Source organism: Euleptes europaea, chromosome 3 (assembly GCF_029931775.1).
Source record: "Euleptes europaea isolate rEulEur1 chromosome 3, rEulEur1.hap1, whole genome shotgun sequence".
In the NCBI taxonomy this organism is placed as follows: domain Eukaryota; kingdom Metazoa; phylum Chordata; class Lepidosauria; order Squamata; family Sphaerodactylidae; genus Euleptes; species Euleptes europaea.
Genome location: NC_079314.1, coordinates 10767572 through 10783871, shown reverse-complemented (window position 1 = coordinate 10783871; position 16300 = coordinate 10767572). Strand labels below are relative to the sequence as shown.

At 59.9% G+C, this 16300-nt stretch overlaps 2 protein-coding genes across 2 annotated transcripts in view; one reads left to right on the top strand and one right to left on the bottom strand.

Annotated features, from left to right (window-relative positions):
- Positions 1–278: 278 nt before the first annotated feature.
- KCNK6 (potassium two pore domain channel subfamily K member 6) lies at positions 279–6734 on the top strand. The gene is made up of 3 exons (XM_056847231.1): positions 279–590; positions 5422–5817; positions 6502–6734. The coding sequence occupies exons 1-3, from the start codon at positions 281–283 to the stop codon at positions 6732–6734; spliced, it is 939 nt and encodes a 312-aa protein (XP_056703209.1). The 5' UTR covers positions 279–280.
- A 2604-nt stretch (positions 6735–9338) lies between these two features.
- The window catches only part of LTBP4 (latent transforming growth factor beta binding protein 4), a 33108-nt gene continuing 26146 nt past the window's right edge, over positions 9339–16300 (bottom strand). Inside the window, exons 16-29 of the mRNA XM_056847765.1 lie at positions 15775–15900; positions 15473–15595; positions 14893–15024; positions 14465–14596; positions 14236–14361; positions 13950–14096; positions 13514–13738; positions 12056–12133; positions 11735–11863; positions 11456–11599; positions 11115–11267; positions 10279–10644; positions 9940–10089; positions 9339–9522 (exon numbers count right to left, since the gene is read on the bottom strand). Of these exons, the coding sequence (XP_056703743.1) occupies positions 9374–9522; positions 9940–10089; positions 10279–10644; positions 11115–11267; positions 11456–11599; positions 11735–11863; positions 12056–12133; positions 13514–13738; positions 13950–14096; positions 14236–14361; positions 14465–14596; positions 14893–15024; positions 15473–15595; positions 15775–15900 (2180 nt within the window). The 3' untranslated portion in view covers positions 9339–9373. The remainder of the gene's footprint in view (positions 9523–9939; positions 10090–10278; positions 10645–11114; positions 11268–11455; positions 11600–11734; positions 11864–12055; positions 12134–13513; positions 13739–13949; positions 14097–14235; positions 14362–14464; positions 14597–14892; positions 15025–15472; positions 15596–15774; positions 15901–16300) is intronic.

The window sequence follows — 16300 nt, the reverse complement described above, 5'->3', positions numbered from 1 at the left end:
CGGTCCCTGGCGGACTGCTCCAGCAGAGCCCCGGGCTGGGGCGCGCGGGACCCCCGACGGCCAGGGGCGGCTGGCTCCAGCCGAGCGCAGCGCCCTCCCGGCCGGCGGGGCTCGGCTCCTGCCCCGTGCCGCGGGAGCCCCGCCCGACGGGAGGGGCTTGGCCGCCGCCTAAGAGGCTCGCCCGCCGCGCGCCGGCCGGAGACGGGGTGGGGCGGCGGCCGCGGCTGCTGCTGGCGTCGCTGCGCCTTCCCCGCCTGGCCTCCCCTTGCGCCGTCGGGCCATGCGGCGCTGCGCCCTGCTGACGTTCTTCGCGCTGGGCTACGGCGGCTACCTGCTGCTGGGCGCGCTGGTCATCTCGGCCGTCGAGCGGCCCTACGAGAGCCGCCTGCGGGCCGAGCTGCGGGAGCTCAAGGCGGCCTTCCTGGCGAGCAGCCCGTGCCTGCCGGAGGCCGCCCTCGAGCGCTTCCTGGGCGCCGTCCTGAGCGCCAACCGCCACGGCGTGGCCCTGCTGCGCAACGCCTCGGCCGCCCCGTCCAACTGGGACTTCGCCTCCGCCTTCTTCTTCTGCAGCACCTTGATCACCACCGTCGGTGAGTCGGGGGGAGCGCGGCCGGCCGGCCGGGCTCGTCTTCGGGGGAGAAGCGGCGGCGGCGCCTGGCTCGCCCCCCCCCCCGGCGCTGCACCAGCCTTCCAAGGTCTTGTGTTCGCCCCCCTCCCCATTCCTACAGGGGGACCCCAACCACAGGGGTGCCAAGGACCACCTCTACCCTGGCACTCCTGCTTTGGGGGGTAGCTTGGAAATGTCCTGAAGGGTGATGCCCCAAACACTTGCCAGTAGGCTTCCAAGGTCTTGTGTTCGCCCCCCTCCCCATTCCTACAGGGGGACCCCAACCACAGGGGTGCCAAGGACCACCTCTACCCTGGCACTCCTGCTTTGGGGGGTAGCTTGGAAATGTCCTGAAGGGTGATGCCCCAAACACTTGCCAGTAGGCTTCCAAGGTCTTGTGTTCGCCCCCTTCCCCATTCCTACAGGGGGACCCCAACCACAGGGGTGCGAAGGACCACCTCTACCCTGGCACTCCTGCTTTGGGGGTAGCTTGGAAATGTCCTGAAGGGTGATGCCCCAAACACTTGCCAGTAGGCTTCCAAGGTCTTGTGTTCGCCCCCCTCCCCATTCCTACAGGGGGACCCCAACCACAGGGGTGCCAAGGACCACCTCTACCCTGGCACTCCTGCTTTGGGGGGTAGCTTGGAAATGTCCTGAAGGGTGATGCCCCAAACACTTGCCAGTAGGCTTCCAAGGTCTTGTGTTCGCCCCCCTCCCCATTCCTACAGGGGGACCCCAACCACAGGGGTGGCAAGGGCCACCTCTACCCTGGCACTCCTGCTTTGGGGGGTAGCTTGGAAATGTCCTGAAGGGTGATGCCCCAAACACTTGCCGGTGGGGTGCTTCGGGCGCTGCGGGTTGCCTGGATTCTCCCCTGTTCACACGTTGCAGTGAGCATTCCTGCAGTTACACTTGGTTCTTCCTTTGTGTGTGCCTTGTGTAATTTCCATGCTGCTGCCAATGTATTTGCAGCTCAAGGTGGGCTACAGACCTCACATTTACTCAAGCGCCTCTCAGATGTAAGCAGGCGCACGCGGGATGTTTGGGTGTCCCCTGTGAGAGAGGTTCCTGTGCGTCTGTGGAGGGGCCGAGAGCCTGCCTTGTGAGCAGAAGGTCCCAGATCGAGTCCCTGGCAGTACCTGTAGTAAAGCGGTGGCAAGTGATGGCAAAGGTGGAGTGCCAGGCTCTGACTTGTGGCCGGCAGCTTCACCTGTCAGTCCTACTAATCTTCTCAACCATCCTTTGAAGTAGGCTATTGTTCTCCTCGCTGCAGCCGAGCCTTACCTCAGGCCTCCATTTGAGTTTGTGTCTGAGAGGAGACTTGGGCCACGACGCCTCCTGGCTCTTGGCAGGCAGTGGACTGACCGGTAGAGCCAGTCTGCCTCGGTCGCCACGACCCACTGCTTGCCTGCACGGCCTCACAGCGATGTGGTCTGGGAATCCTCCCCTCCCCGAGGACCTGCAGTGTTTCCTGCAGGGAACAACAGTTTTCTTTCAGACACTTCTGCCCTGCCTCTTGCTACAATAGGGAGGAAACGGGAAGAACACGGAAGAAGTGGCCCCGCTAAACTAGCATTACAAGAGAGAAAACTCGGAACCAGGGCAGGCCTTGTTCCGAGAGGGAGGGGGCTGGCGTGAAACAGAGGCTGAAAAGCCCCCCCCACACACACACACAGTAGAGAGAGACTGAAGGAAACAAGGCCATGGGTGGAAACCGCACAAAGTCCGTTCTGGAGGAAGGGAAAAGGCGAGCTGAAAAGGCAGAAACCCCAGAGCCTTTTGGACCGGACCGGATTCCCCCCAGAGACTGATGAGGGCTGGCTGCTATGCTGGGCAGGTTCCCTACTCACGCCAGCACAGCCCCACACGCTTGTTAGTGCCAGCCTCCTGCCCCGCAGGGCTAGACGGGGACCCTTTCTGGTCACCTTCCCACAGGGCTGTGAGTGTGCCCTCCTGGCGCCTGGCGCTTCATTTGGACAAATGACCCAGCCTTGTGTGTTTGGCAGCTCCATCAGGGTGGAGAGGAAGCTGGAGGAGGGGGCAGATCCCAGCTTTGGCCCTTGTTCCTCGATTGCCTTGCCAGGCAGCGTAGCAGGGGGAGAGGAGACTGCGCTCTGCCCTGGGGGCTCGTTTCCTCTGAGTGGAACCGCCATAGCAGAATCGAAGGCAGCTGGCAGCTTGAGGGGCCCTGGGCTTGCTCTGCTCAGCCCCACCCATCCAAGGGGCCTTCCAGCCCCTGCCTTGAGTGCTGCTGAGTGAAATGGGGCCTGGAGGATGGGGCGGGGAGAAATGTACTCCTTCAGCTGAACCTGCTGGCAGAAGTGGATCAGAGTGCTCTCCCCCCCCCCCCCCGCTTCCAAGGGGAAAGAGAATAGAAAGCCCAGAGGCTGAGGCCACTGTCTGCCTGGGGGCCCCTTCCACCCAGGCAGGGTCAGGAGGGCGCAGCAACATTGTCCTGGAGCCGGGGCGGCAACCTCCCTGGCCACGCAGTGTTGACTAGCTAGCGTCATGCCCAGGCAGTGTTTGCTCAGACTGTAACACCCAGTTCGGCTCACTTGTCGGCCAGGGAGAGGCTGCTCCACATCCTGCCGGGAAGCAGAGGCAGCGGAACAGTTCCGGCACAAGGACGGCGTCTCGGGCTGCTCCCCGTCTGGGATCGGCTGCCCTTCCCTGACTGAGGCAGGCTGAACCCTGCCCAGTGGGCAGGGGCGGGCCGATGCCGGTGGGGCTTAGCAGGCAGCCCGGCTTGTGGCACGAAGGTGAGGCAAGTCCCCCTGCCCCCCACCGCCCCAAAGCCTGGCAGGATCAGCTCTTCCAGTGGTCCAAAGGGGACCCCCGGGCTAGACGGGAGGAGGTGGGGACGGGGATGGAGCAGCCTGGCTAGAGATCTCCCCAGCAGGGCTTTTAGCAGCATCTGAGCTCACCGCCCTGGCAATCGGAAATGGGCAGCAATGTCCACGGCTTTTGCTGGACAACTTGGAAGCAGCTGCATCACTGACACTCAGGCTAGCCAGCGGGTGGCAAGGTAACCCGCCCAGGTAAAATGCCGTTTGTCCCGATGACTGCCTCCACCCACCTTAGGTCCACTTTCCCGAGGCCCCTCCTTTCGAGGGGGCTTTGCTGCACACAAAGGCTTCCATTCAGCTGGCTCATGCAGGTCAGCTGGCCCGTGAGCTGCTCGGGCCGGCTCCTCTGTCTGGAACGCCACTCCAGACAGGGGCTCCGGTTAGAAAGGAGGCCTAATCCACTAACAGAAAGACACTTCTGGGAACGGCTTGGGCCGGATTAACACGTGATCTCTGCCGCCCAAGAGCCGGTTTCTCTGGAGGGCACAGAGGCTGAGGCCTTCCCCTGATGTTGCCTCCTGGCACTAGGATTCAGAGGTGACTGCCTCTGAATGTAGAGGTTCCCTTTAGTCACCTTGGCTAGTAGCCACTGGTGGACCTCTCCGCCATGTATCTGGCTAACCCTGCAGCGTGGTGTAGTGGTTTGGAGCGGTGGACTCTGATCTGGAGAGCCAGGTTTGATTCCCCACTCCTCCACATTAAGGCAGCTGGGTGACCCTGGGCTAGTCACAGCTCTCTTAAAGCTCTCTCTGCCCCAACTACCTCACAGGGTATCTACTGTGGGGAGGGGAAGGGAAGGTGACTGTAAGCCGGTTTGAGTCTCTCTTAAGTGTTAGAGAAAGTCAGCATATAAAAACCAACTCCTACTCCTCCTCTTCTTCTTCTTCTTCCTCCTCCTCTGCTTGTTGCCACTACTACCTCCCCTGGGTAAGGAAGAGTTTCCATTTGTCCATTCTGAGCAACTTCATTGGGTGCCCGGAGTGCAGGTGTTACGGGAGCCAGAGGAGTTCTTCCACTATTCCACGGAGAAAGGAGGAAAGGTGAGGGGCCACAGACGGCAGAGGTTTATCGGTGTCGTCTGTGGCCCCTCCCCTTTCCCCTTTCTCCGTGGAATCATCTCTCAGGCCCTTGAGTCTTTCCTCCTAGGAAAGGGGCTCCCAGCCCTGGACCGTTTTGAGGACTCAGAGGCAGACTGGCACGCCCTTCTGTTCCCCCTGCCAGGGATGGGGCTCAGTGGGGGTGGGGCAGGCAAAGCTTACCCCTTCCCCAGCAGGAGGGGCTGGTTTGCTCCTCTCTGCAAGCCTTGCGCACGGTGCTGCCCCTTCAGAGTGCCCGGCCCAGCTTCTCTCTGTTGCCACCCAAGCCTTGGGGGTAGGGCAGGTTAGTGCCAGCTGCGTCCAGCACAAGAAAAGGTACAGCAAAGTCCTTTGCGAGGACAGGTGGCAGCTGCCAGGGAGGAGGGGCTGCTCCATGCTGATGGAGCTGGGGGGGTTTCGGGGGGGGGAGTGGTGGCAAGTCACACTTTTCATCTGGATGCGTTTTTCATTCTGTCTCCAGCAGCAGAGTTATGGAAGTTGCTTTGGGCCCTTGAGGGGAAGATAGGACAGGAATCCCCCAAGGCTACGGCTACACACACACCCAGATGCTGGCTTTTTCTGCGTTTCTTGGCCAAGCGGGAGGGAGGGAGGCAAAGCAGAACACTGTCCCTCTTTTGGTTTTGGATCTGGGGCATCTCCCTCTGGAAGCTCGCTCTTTGACCAAGCCCAGGAGCTGACATCTTTGGCTTCCAAAGCCCATCTCTGCACTGCCCAGCTCATGGGGGTGGGAGGGGGTGTGGTAGAGGCAGCGCTGCCTCCAGGGAGAAGAGGACCCGGCTGGATCAGACTGTCTCTGCCAAAAAAAAAAACCCACCTCCCCCGGTGGGCCTGTTTCTGCTGACGCCGCTTCTCCCTCCTCTCTTCCCCCAAGGCTACGGCTACACCACCCCCCTCTCAGATGCCGGGAAGGCCTTCTGCATCTTCTACGCGCTGCTGGGGGTGCCCTTCACAATGCTGCTGCTGACGGCCACCGTGCAGCGCCTTATTGGAGCGTTGACCTCTGGCCCGCTGGAGTACCTGGCCCTGAAATGGGGCTACCCCCAGCGGACCCTCTCCTGCGGGCATCTCCTCTTGCTGGCGGCCGTGGTGCTGGTGGCCTTCTTCCTGGTGCCCGCTGCCATCTTCAGCACCCTGGAGGACTCCTGGAGCTTCCTTGATGCCTTCTATTTCTGCTTCATCTCCCTTTGCACCATCGGCCTGGGGGACTACGTCCCGGGAGAGCAGCCAGGGCAGCGCTTCCGCCCTCTCTACAAGATCTCCGTCACGGGTGAGCATCCCTGCACATGCAAGGGGGAGGTGGTGTCTGGGCGGCAGAGGCGGCACGCATGGCTGGCCCATTACATTGCCACAGGGCAGAGGCAGACGCGCATCCTGCTGTGATCCCCCAACGTCCTACTCCATCATTACTGCCCTGTAGGGTTGCCAGTCTCCAGGTGGGGCCTGGAGATTCCCTGGTATTACAACTGATCTAGTTTTCCTGGAGAAAATGGATGCTTTAGCGGGCATCACATCCCTGCGAGCTCCCTCCTCTCCGCAAACTCTGCCACGCCCAGGCCCTACCCCACATCTCCAGGAATTTCCCAACCCATAGTCGGCAGCCCTAGTGTCCTAAGAAACGCGCTTGTTCTGTTTAGAAAACAGGGAGACCCTATTTCAAATCCCTGCTCTGCCATGGAAGTTTGCTGGCTGACCTTGGGCTGGTCACATACACTCAGCCTAGCCTACCTCACCGGGCTGTTGTGAGGCTCAAACAGAAGAGCGGAGAAGACGTGAGCCGCTTTGGAGCAACCACTGAGGAGAACTGCAGGGTGCAAATGAAGTCAATAAATAAAACAAGGAAGCTGGGATTTGAGGCCCACAGCTGCCGCTAGAGGGTGGCAGAATGGGGGGGGGCGCCAGCGGCCAGGCCACTCTCCCCGCTTCACACCTGCCTGCTTGTCTCTCCCGTCAGTGTACCTGCTGCTGGGCCTGGTGGCCATCCTGCTGCTGCTCCAGACCTTCTACAAGGCTGCCGAGCTGCACGGCCTCTCCGACCTGGTCTTGCTCCCCCGGGACCCGCCCCATGAAGACCACCAGCGCATCCTGGAGGGCCAGGAGCTTCCCGCGGAGCCGGCAGAGAGCGCGCCTGTCCAGCCCCCACTCGGCACTGGGGGGCAACCCAACTACGCCTCCATCAGCAGATAGCCAAAGAGCCGTGGTCGGGAGGGGGGCCCCTGGCAGGCCTGCCCCACAGGCTTTCCCTGGCACCAGCTGGAAGGACCGCCCCCCCCCCCAGCCTTTTCCAGGAAGGCCAGGAGCTCACTCCCTTTCCCTCGTGCAGCCTCTGTGCCTTTGCCGGGCCTGGCCATGGAACAGTCCTTTTGGACGTTTCATGGGATGGTGCCTGGGGCTATTCAGGTTTACCTGTGCAGGTGTCTTTTCTTAAAGGGGGGTGGCGAGACGGAGGAGAAAGTCAGACATTCCCCTCTGCAGCAGAGTCTGTGACCCTTGATGCCTGAGCCCCTTCCTGGCTCAGCCCAGTGCTGCAGGGGGGGGGGACAACAGCCCCTTCCCCACAAGCCTCCTTTGCATCCACTTGGGACTGGCTGAGGACCACACAGGATGCAAAATGCCCACCTGGCAGGAAGTCCCCGTGCCCCACATTTGTCTTATTGAAGGGAGGAAATGTCATGGGGGTGTGGGTGATATTTACACACACACACTTTACGGATTTTCTAAACTACCTGATTCATTTGATTTAAAATGTGGGTTTTATTATTTAATAAAGACATTGCCAATTAAGATTGACTTCACGAGAGATGAACATTATGAGAGATGAACGCTGAGGGCTCTTTCAAAAGTGCCTCTGCACTCAGAGGACTGAGAAGACACAGGAGTGGAGAACTGAATCTTTGGCGTGGAATGTGGTACGAGACAAGGTAGCTTGAAACGTTTGTTTGGGGGCCCCTGATGCGCACTTTACTATAGTGCGGAATGAACGGAGACCTTCATGTCAGGGGCTCGAGTTTATGGACAGCAGGGAGAGAAGCCGGGCTGAATTCTCCCATTTCTTGGGGTTCCAAACTTTGGCGAGTTTAACTGCAGAAGAGTTTAACTGCAGCCTCTTAGCATGGGGAGAAGAGGGGAGACAAGCTGGCCCCCAACAAGCTGCTTCTCGGGCTTCCCCACCCGCCACTCTCCCCAGCCCTCGAAAGGGCTGGCCCAGGGTCAGTTGAGCTGTTCTGGGGGTGCTGCTAGGCCTGGCGACAGCGAAGCCCCTCCCGTTTCCCTAGTGATTCCAACATCAGGTTCTTTTACAGAAAACCTTTATTGTTCCAGTAACAGCAGAGAATTGGGGGGGGGGCTGGGTTGGCGTCAGCTGGGTGTGGCTGTGGGGGTGCTGGGAATATCCTCACAGGCAGGGGTGGAGGAAACCGGGGCGGAATACAGCTTTGAAATGACTAGAACCTGCTGGAGAAATGGGGAGTTTATATGGGGGGGGGGGTTAGGCACGACTGTGTTGCAGGCACTGAGGCATTCTCCCCAAACCAATGTCCTAGTACTAACCGCTTGCTGCTGTGGCTTCCTCCCCCCCCCTCGCCAGTGGACGTCCAGAGAAGTCATCTGCCCAGCTGGGCATCAGCAGTGCTGGTTCAGAAGGCTCTGTCTCACCCACAGGAGCCAACGTCTGCCCAGAGAGCAGCCTCTGGGGCGGCTGTGTGAGGCACGTCTTCCCTGAACCGCCAGGGTCTTGGACGGCGGCAGCAGCAGCAGGAGGAGGCTGTGGGGGCATGCAGGCTCTTGTTTCTGGCTCCGAGAGGGTGGGCTCAGACTGCCCACCCCTGCCTCATGTCAGCAGGCAGGTGCGCGCTGTGCTGTCTGTGGGCAGATGCAGGCAGAGGCCTGGGGGCTGCTATCTGCAGTGGCAGGATTTCCCCTCAGCCCCATGGCTTGTGGTATATCCCGGGGTCCCCAACCTTTTTGAGCCTGCAGGCACCTTTGGAATTCTGACACGGCGTGGTGGGCGAAGCCACCAAGTGCATGCCACAAGATGGAAGAGCCAGCCACAAAATGACTGCCTCCGCTTACCATCTCTCACACGGTGAAGACCCTGGTGCTGTGGTGGCCGCTGCTGCCAGAGCAATGTTTTTAAAAATCTGCACAGACAATCAAATCTCCAGTGGCCAATCAGAAGCCTTGCTGGCCCAAAGCCCCACCTGGCCCCACCCACTTCCTAAAAACACTTGGGCACCAGGAAAGGTGTGAGTGGGTGCCGTGATGCCCACAGGCACCATACTGGGGACCCCTGGCATATGCTGTGCCTGGCCGGGGGGCATGTTAATGAAGACCAGAGAAAGGAACGAAGCCACAGAAAAAGCCTCTCTCCAGTTGTGTGACACGGTGGCTCCTAACGGCCAGGGAGGGGGCATATGGCCCCCAACCATGCACAGATATTGCCCACCTGCCCCTAGGCTCAGACACAAGCTGGTTCCCAGCCCTAGATTGCAGAAGAAGAGGTGGCGTTTGGTTTTTATTGCAAGATACACCTAAAGACAGCCTCGGTCAGGAAGAGGGCATCACCCTCCCCCCGGGGCCACTGCCATTTGGGACGTCCTCCAGCCTCTCATTGCCACTGTGAGAAGAGAAGAGCCCCCCACACCCGGCCCCTGGGAGCAGACAAGATGCGTTCATCTGTGCCCCCAACTAAGTGCATCCTCCTAGGAAATACAGAAGGCCATTCTGGGAGGCCTTGGGGGAAGAAGCCGTACAGCATTTCTCCCACCCCATCCCCGCACGCTTTCCCAGTCTATACAGGTAATAAATACTCGGCTTCCCTTCCCAGCTCAGCCTCGACTGCGAGGGGCAGAGACACAATGGGGGGGCTGCCCAGCGGGCATGGTGCCACGTGGGCACAGACAGCGGTAGAAGCCATCCATGTTGAAGCATTCACCGCCCAGGCAAAGTCCCTCCACCTCGATGCATTCGTCGATATCTGGGGGAGAGGAGAGAGAGGCTGTCAGCAGATGGGCAGGGCTTCCAGGAAAGGGGAACATCCCGCAGGCAAGATAAAGCCCTGCCTGTGTGGCCTGCTGGCCTGGCCCAAGCCTAGGGTCAACAGTGATGCAGAGACCAAAGTGCAGGGCAGGGAAGAAGGCCTGCTGGATGAGGCCAGCGAGGGTCCATCTCGTCCAGCTACCCGTCTCACACAGCAGCCAACAAGAAGGGCCCGGAGGCCAAGCACAGCCTTCCAGCGCCACGTTCAGAGGCTGCCCGTCTCTACCCATGGAGATGCCCTTGCACTATTTTGGCTCGTAGCCCTTCATGAACCTTCACTGCCCACACCCACCCAAACCCCTCTGTGCTGGTGGCTTTGCGGATAAGAGGGGGCAGGCGTGGTAATGGTGCTCACCAAGGCAAGCCATGCGGGTGGGGTCCAGGCGGTATCCCTCGTGGCAGAGGCAGGTGAACCCGTCGTCAACGCGCACACAGTCCCCGTTCTCGCAGCCGCTCAGAATGCCACATTCTTCTGCATGGGGTGCTGCAAATTCCTCAGAACGGCCTGGAGGGGAAAGGTGGGCGCCGGCGATTCTTCCTCGTTCAGAGTCACACTGACTCCCCCCCTTCCCTCGGGCACATCCAGGCTATGGCCCTCTTGGCTGGGACCAGACACTCTCCCCTCCCCAACGCCCCCTTGCCACTGCCTCCTCTCCCCCCGCCTACAGCTCCAGCACCGGCCGCGGCCACTTACGGTAGTCCTCACTGGCCCTGCCTGGCCGCTCCGAGTAGGAGCCCCCGCCTCTGCTGCTGCTGCCACGTAGCGGATAGTGCCATTCAGGCTCCAGGGGGCTGCGGGCCGGGTATCCTCCCTCCTGCCGCACGTCACCATAGGAGGGGTCCTCAAAGTCACTGGCCTCGTAGGGGGATGGGCCGTAGAGGGAGTCCCGTGGGTAGGGGTCATAGTCGGGGAGCCGTGGGGCCGGACGGGCCGGAGGCGCAAATATCTCTGGGCCGTAGGGCACGAATTCTCCGCCCCCATACTCAAAGGGCAGCCCCGCCGGACGCACTGGCCCGTAGCTGGGGGGACGAAGGACGTTGCACATGGCCTCAAAGTCCTCTGGGGAGGGAAGAGCAGAGGTATGTGGGGAAGCGGGCCCCGGCAACCCTTTCCCCTCTCCCTGAAACAGAACAGCAACTCTGCCGTGATGGGCATTCAGACGGAATCACAACCCCGGTCCTGCGGGAGTCTGTGCAGTCCCTTGGGCAGCCTTCTCAGAACAGATCACAGAGGGATTCCCCCCATCGGCTTGTCAGTGCAACAGCAGTCCTTTGTGTAGAACCAGGGGTGGGGTGGTTCAGACTACAGGGAGGGGGGCTGGTGGCTTCACAGCACCTGTGGCAAAAGCCTTGAAGAAGCGGCTTTCGTCCCCTGGAATGAGGCCCTTCCAAAGCGTTTTGCTCTACTGGCCAGCTGGGGTAGCACAGGCTCTTCCCACCCCCTTGAACCCCCACCAGGTGTCTGGCGCTTAGTCTCCAAGCAAGGAGCCTGGACTCTCCTGCCTAGAGAAGCGGAGGAGGGGGGCTCACCTGAGTCACGGGCCGGGCACAGGGCGCAGTCCATGCTCCAGGCCTCCCCGTAGAGGCAGCAACACTCTGTGTAGGTCACCTGGCGGTCGAGGCGCGGGCGGCTGCACACCAGGTCCGGCCCCACTTCCTGCCAGCACATGGCCAGGTTGGCATCTGGGGGGGGGGGTGCAAGCAGGCATGAGAGACGTGTCTGTGCCTAAGTGCCACGTGCAACCACAGATGCCCCCCAAGAGATGCTGTGGGGTCCCTCTCACCCATCCCCTGCCCCCCAGAACAAAATCCAAGGCAGGAGAGAGTGGGGAAGCAGACACACACAAGCCCCCGCCCTCACTCACACACACCTTGGCTGTCGTTGGCCACGCAACGGTGCTGGGAGGCATCCAGGACCAGGGGAGGGGCGCAGGAGCAGTAGTAGGAGCCGATGGTGTTGATGCAGTGGCCTCCAACACAAGGCTCTGCCTCCTCATCCAGGCACTCATCGTTATCTAGGGGGTGGGGGGAGAAGGGCATCAGGCATCAGGTGGGGGGTGGCTCCTCAGGGCTCCTCAGGGCTCAAAACCCACCGATGCCAAGTCCTGGGCCACAAGGAAGCTGGCAGGAGGAAGGGGCAGGAGGCTCACCAATGCACTCCAGGTGCTGGGTCTCATAGTAGTAGCCGCTGGGGCAGTAGCAGGAGTAGCCGGGCACCTGGTTCACGCAGACCCCGCCCTTGCACACCTGGGAGCTGAAGAGGGAACACTCATCTACATCTGTGCCAGAGGGGGAGGAGGAGGAAAACTTGGCTTAGGAAAAAAGCTCCCCAGCCCCATCTGGCTGCCCAAGGCCCCGGGCTGCTGAACCCTGGCTGCCAGCTTAAACATGGCACACACCCTCATCCACCCCTGCCAGGAGGACAGGGCTGCCCAAAATCCACCCCAGAGCAGCAAGGAGTTAGTGCCCACCTGTGAGGGCAGAGGTGGCCGAGCCGGGGCCTGCAGCAGCGAAGCCGCTCCCACGAGGGCACAGGGTGTGGAACTCGGCTAGGGGGAAGCAGAGCGTTAGTGCCACCCACAGCCTCCTTGTCAGACGCCCCCCCCCAATGCTTATCATCAGCCGGATCCCCAGCCTCCAGCTAAATTGGGGAGGAGGATCCCTAATTTAAAAAACTCCCATGAACACATGAAGCTGCCTTCTACTGAATCAGGCCCTTGGTCCATCAAAGTCAGTATTGTCTACCCAGACCGGCAGCGGCTCTCCAGGGTCTCAGGCGGAGATCTTTCACATCACCTACTTGCCTATTCCCTTTAACTGGAGATGCTGGGGACTGAACCTGGGACCTTCTGCATGCTGAGCAGAGGCTCTACCACTGAGCCACAGCCCCTACCCCTCTTGACTGGCAGGCAGCTCTTTCTGGGCCCAAGAGGCGGGCAGGGATCCCTTCCTTGGGCATACACCCACTCCCTCACAAGGACAGGGGCAGCTGGGGTGGGGGGCAGAAAAAAAGGCACAAGAGGGGAAAACGAAGTCTTTTATGCATGCATGGTGGATATGTTAAAAAATTAAAAATTTGTGGAAAAAACTAATAAGAGAAACTAATAATTTGATTAATACGAGAGTAAAAAGAAATCCTGCATTTTGTTTATTGGGGATTCCTCAAGAAAAAATGGATAGAAATGATAGGGTCATTTGTCAATATAGTTTTGCTGCTGCAAGAATTATAACAGCTAAAGTTTGGAAGCAAGTAAATAAACCTTCAATTAGTGACTGGGGAGAGAAATTATGGATGTATATGAGGATGGCCAAATTAACAGAATTCCTACATGGAAAAGATATGGAAGGATTTAAAAAAACATGGGCGAAGGCCGTCACATATTGGGATAAACTGGCAAAAATGGATTTTACTATTTTAGTTAATGAGTTATAGAAATAAGTTTAACTTTTTTATTATCTTACTGTCAATAGTGTATTCTTTAAACTGTTTAGTCACTTCTCCGGAAGTCTGGTGACGGGTCACTTTTTTATGGTGGGTGGTGGGTCAAAAGGATATTTTGAATTTTGCAATTTTGAATGTATTACACAGATTATATTATTGATACTTTTTTGTATTTTTTATTATTGTATTTGTTTGTTTTGTTTTAGGTGTTATGTTATAAAAATTTAAAAAAAATTATATAAAACAAGAGAGGGGAAAACGAAGTCGCCCCTCCTGCTTTCCCCTTCTCAGTTCTGACCTTCAAGGCCACATCTGTAATGGCCCTCAAATGACCCCCCAATCAACTTCAAGTCTGCCCCAGCAGTAGTTCAGCCTGACTGAGGGCCACCGAAAGCCCCCTCCTCACGCGCTCTGAGTCTGCTGCACCGTGCCCAGTGAAGCCCGTGGGGCGAGGCGGCCCCTGCCACGGGGCCCCTCCGCACCTCACCTGAGCCCGGGGGCGGGCACTCCTGGATGTGGCAGTCGAGGCCCCAGCCGTGGCCCAGGCTGCAGCAGCACTCCTGGCGGGTAGCGTTCCAGGCCAACACGTTCTCGCAGGCCTGCGCTGCGTCGGGGTCATAGTAGCACTCGCGCCGGGGGCCCTGGCTGGCCCCAGAGGGCTGGGACTCCGGGAGGGAAGCCTCCGTGCGCCTGGGGAAGGCCGGGGGCCGCGCTGCAAGACACAGACATTGAGAGAGGGCTGGAATATTCCCAGGGGCCCACCAGCCAGGGCAGTCGTGGACCCAGCACGGTCTTTGGGGTATCTCTAGCCTATTCCCCGAGACCTCGGTGGCCCCTGACTCCTGTCTGCACCAAAAGCCCTTCCTTGCCAGGGGTTTCCCCTCCCCCCTCCCTCCACGCCCCCCTCCCCACATTGCTCTCACCTGCGGCTCCCGGCGGACGGAGGCAGCGTCCGGTCATGGGATCAAACTCCTCCGCAGCTCCGGGGCAAATGCAGAGAAAGGAGCCCTCCACGTTCTCGCAGGGGGCTGCTCCGCAGACGCCCTGCAGCGTCTCACACTCGTTCACGTCTGTGAGAAGAGGTAGGGGCAGCTGGCGGCTTGCAAGCCCAACCGCACCGAGGGCACCCTCCCCCTCATGCCACATGCCTTCTGCAGGTGCCGCCCCCTCCGGCCAGAGGGCCCCTCCCCACACCCAGCCCCCACCTACCCAGGCAATGGTGGCCATCTCTGGCACTTTCGTAGCCTTGGTCACAGATGCACTGGAAGGAGCCGGGCAGGTTGTGGCAGACGGCGTGGGCACCACACAGCGAGACGTTCCGACACTCGTCCACATCTGCAAGGCAGAAAAGCAAGGTCGACCCGCCCGCCCGCCCAAACACCCCCCGGGGGCTGCTTGCCTCCCCTCCCCAGCCCAGACAACCCTGTCACTCACTCACCCATACAGTCCCCGGCTGCAGTGGCCTGGTATCCTGACTGGCAGCTGGCCACACACTGGTAGGACCCCGGAGTGTTCTCACAGCGCTTGTCCCCACACACCCGGGCCCCATACTCCTGGCACTCGTCAATGTCTGAAAGGAGAGCAGCGAGGGGTGGGGGTGGGGGTTAGTGCCAGGGAATGTTTTCAGGGAGACTCCTTTTCCAAGGGGTGCACTGGCACAGCCCCTGGACAGAGGCCTCCGTCTGAGCCCAGTTTCCAGCCACAGAAGGACAGCTGCGGCGCGCCTGGCACTGGGGGAAAGGGCAACTCCCCCACCCACCTAATCTCAGAAGGGCTCAGGCCCACCTAGAAGGGCCACTGCAACATCTACAGGAGCTGGCCTCTTCCCCATCAGTCCCTCGTGGTGCCAGGCACCATGATACTCACCCACACAGTCCCCGCTGGCGCGCACTCGGTAGCCCCCCTGGCACTCCGCCACGCAGCGGTAAGAGCCAGGAGAGTTCTCACAGCGCTGACTTCCACAGAGGGCTGCCCCGTACTCCTGGCACTCATCAATGTCTGGGATGGGGAGGAGGAGGAAGAGGGAGATGGAGAGCCAGGGGGTGCCAGAGAAAAGGTGGCTGAGCGGCCCTGCCCAGGGAGGGCTGGCTGCCGGCAGACAGCAGTGGCAAAGCAGGCCACTCAAACATACCCATGGGAAGGACCTCTCACAGCCCCCCTTGTGTTCCAAGGCCACACCTGCCACATGGGAGGAGAAGGGCTGAGGGACCCAGATCTTGCGCAAATAGTCAAGACCAAGGACATCACAGGGCTGCAGAAAGGCGGCAGGCTGGAGGCCCCAGAGGGAGGGGCTCAAAGTGGGCCCAGCCCCAGATGTGGACGGACACCCCCAGAGTTTAGCGCAAGTCTCGATCTGGACTGCGCAATTTCAGGCAGATGTCCTGGGACCTGCAACTCAGCGCTCCCTGCCCCCGACAGACTGCCCCAGCCCTTCCCAGCATCTCACCATCACAGGAGGCCTTGTTGGGGCTGCTCCGTGTGCCAGGCGGGCAGTAGCAATTGAACGAGCCCTCTGAGTTGGCACACCGTCCACCGGCACACACAGCACTGCTCTGGCATTCATCGATATCTGTGGGCGAGGAGGAGGGGTAACCACATGGTGGGAAGGCAGCCCGTACCCATGAAAAGACCACCTGAGGATACCCAGAAGCAGCCTCCCTGGGGCCTGGATCCCAGCCCTCTCTGCTCCATCAGGTACTCTGTGGTGAGGCCCAGCGGCCCCACCCAGGGGGGTATGGGGTCCCTTACCAACACAGGAGGCCCCACTGGGGCCAGTGGCAAAGCCCTGGGCACACAGGCAGGTGTAGGAGCCATCTGTGTTGAGGCACTCCCCCCGTGGGAAGCAGAAGTCCCCCTCCAAGCATTCGTTGATATCTGGGGAGGGAAAAGAGGATGAAGTGAGAGCAACTGCATAGAGTACTATTGAAGAATGGGGGCAGCCTGCCTCTAACCGAAAAGAGGGCAGCACGGGAGGTCTGCAGGCGGAGGTAACGCCTAGTCCAATGCGGCCCTGGAGCTGCAGGCAGGGAGCCTGAGGGCACACTCCAGGAAGAGCCTCGTCTTTTTGGGGGAGCGGGAGGAAGTCCCAGTCTATCAAACTTTCCTCCCTGGGTCCATTCTGCAACTACCCCTCCCCCCCCAAGGGACCCTCTCTAGTCTGCTAAGATCCAGCTGGTCTGCTGGGGAGGATGAGTAGTCAATGCAAGAACTAGGGGTGCAAGGACACCTTTTTGCAATGCAGAGATTAAAAGCATTGTTTATTTCCCTGTCCAAA

What these genes read in the sequence shown, in the direction of transcription:
- KCNK6 (XM_056847231.1), top strand. Translation starts at nt 281, where the DNA reads ATGCGGCGCTGCGCCCTGCTGACGTTCTTCGCGCTGGGCTACGGCGGC. An exon ending in CACCTTGATCACCACCGTCG is followed by an intron (nt 591 to 5,421) that starts GTGAGTCGGGGG and finishes TCTTCCCCCAAG; the next exon opens with GCTACGGCTACACCACCCCC. An exon ending in CTACAAGATCTCCGTCACGG is followed by an intron (nt 5,818 to 6,501) that starts GTGAGCATCCCT and finishes CTCTCCCGTCAG; the next exon opens with TGTACCTGCTGCTGGGCCTG.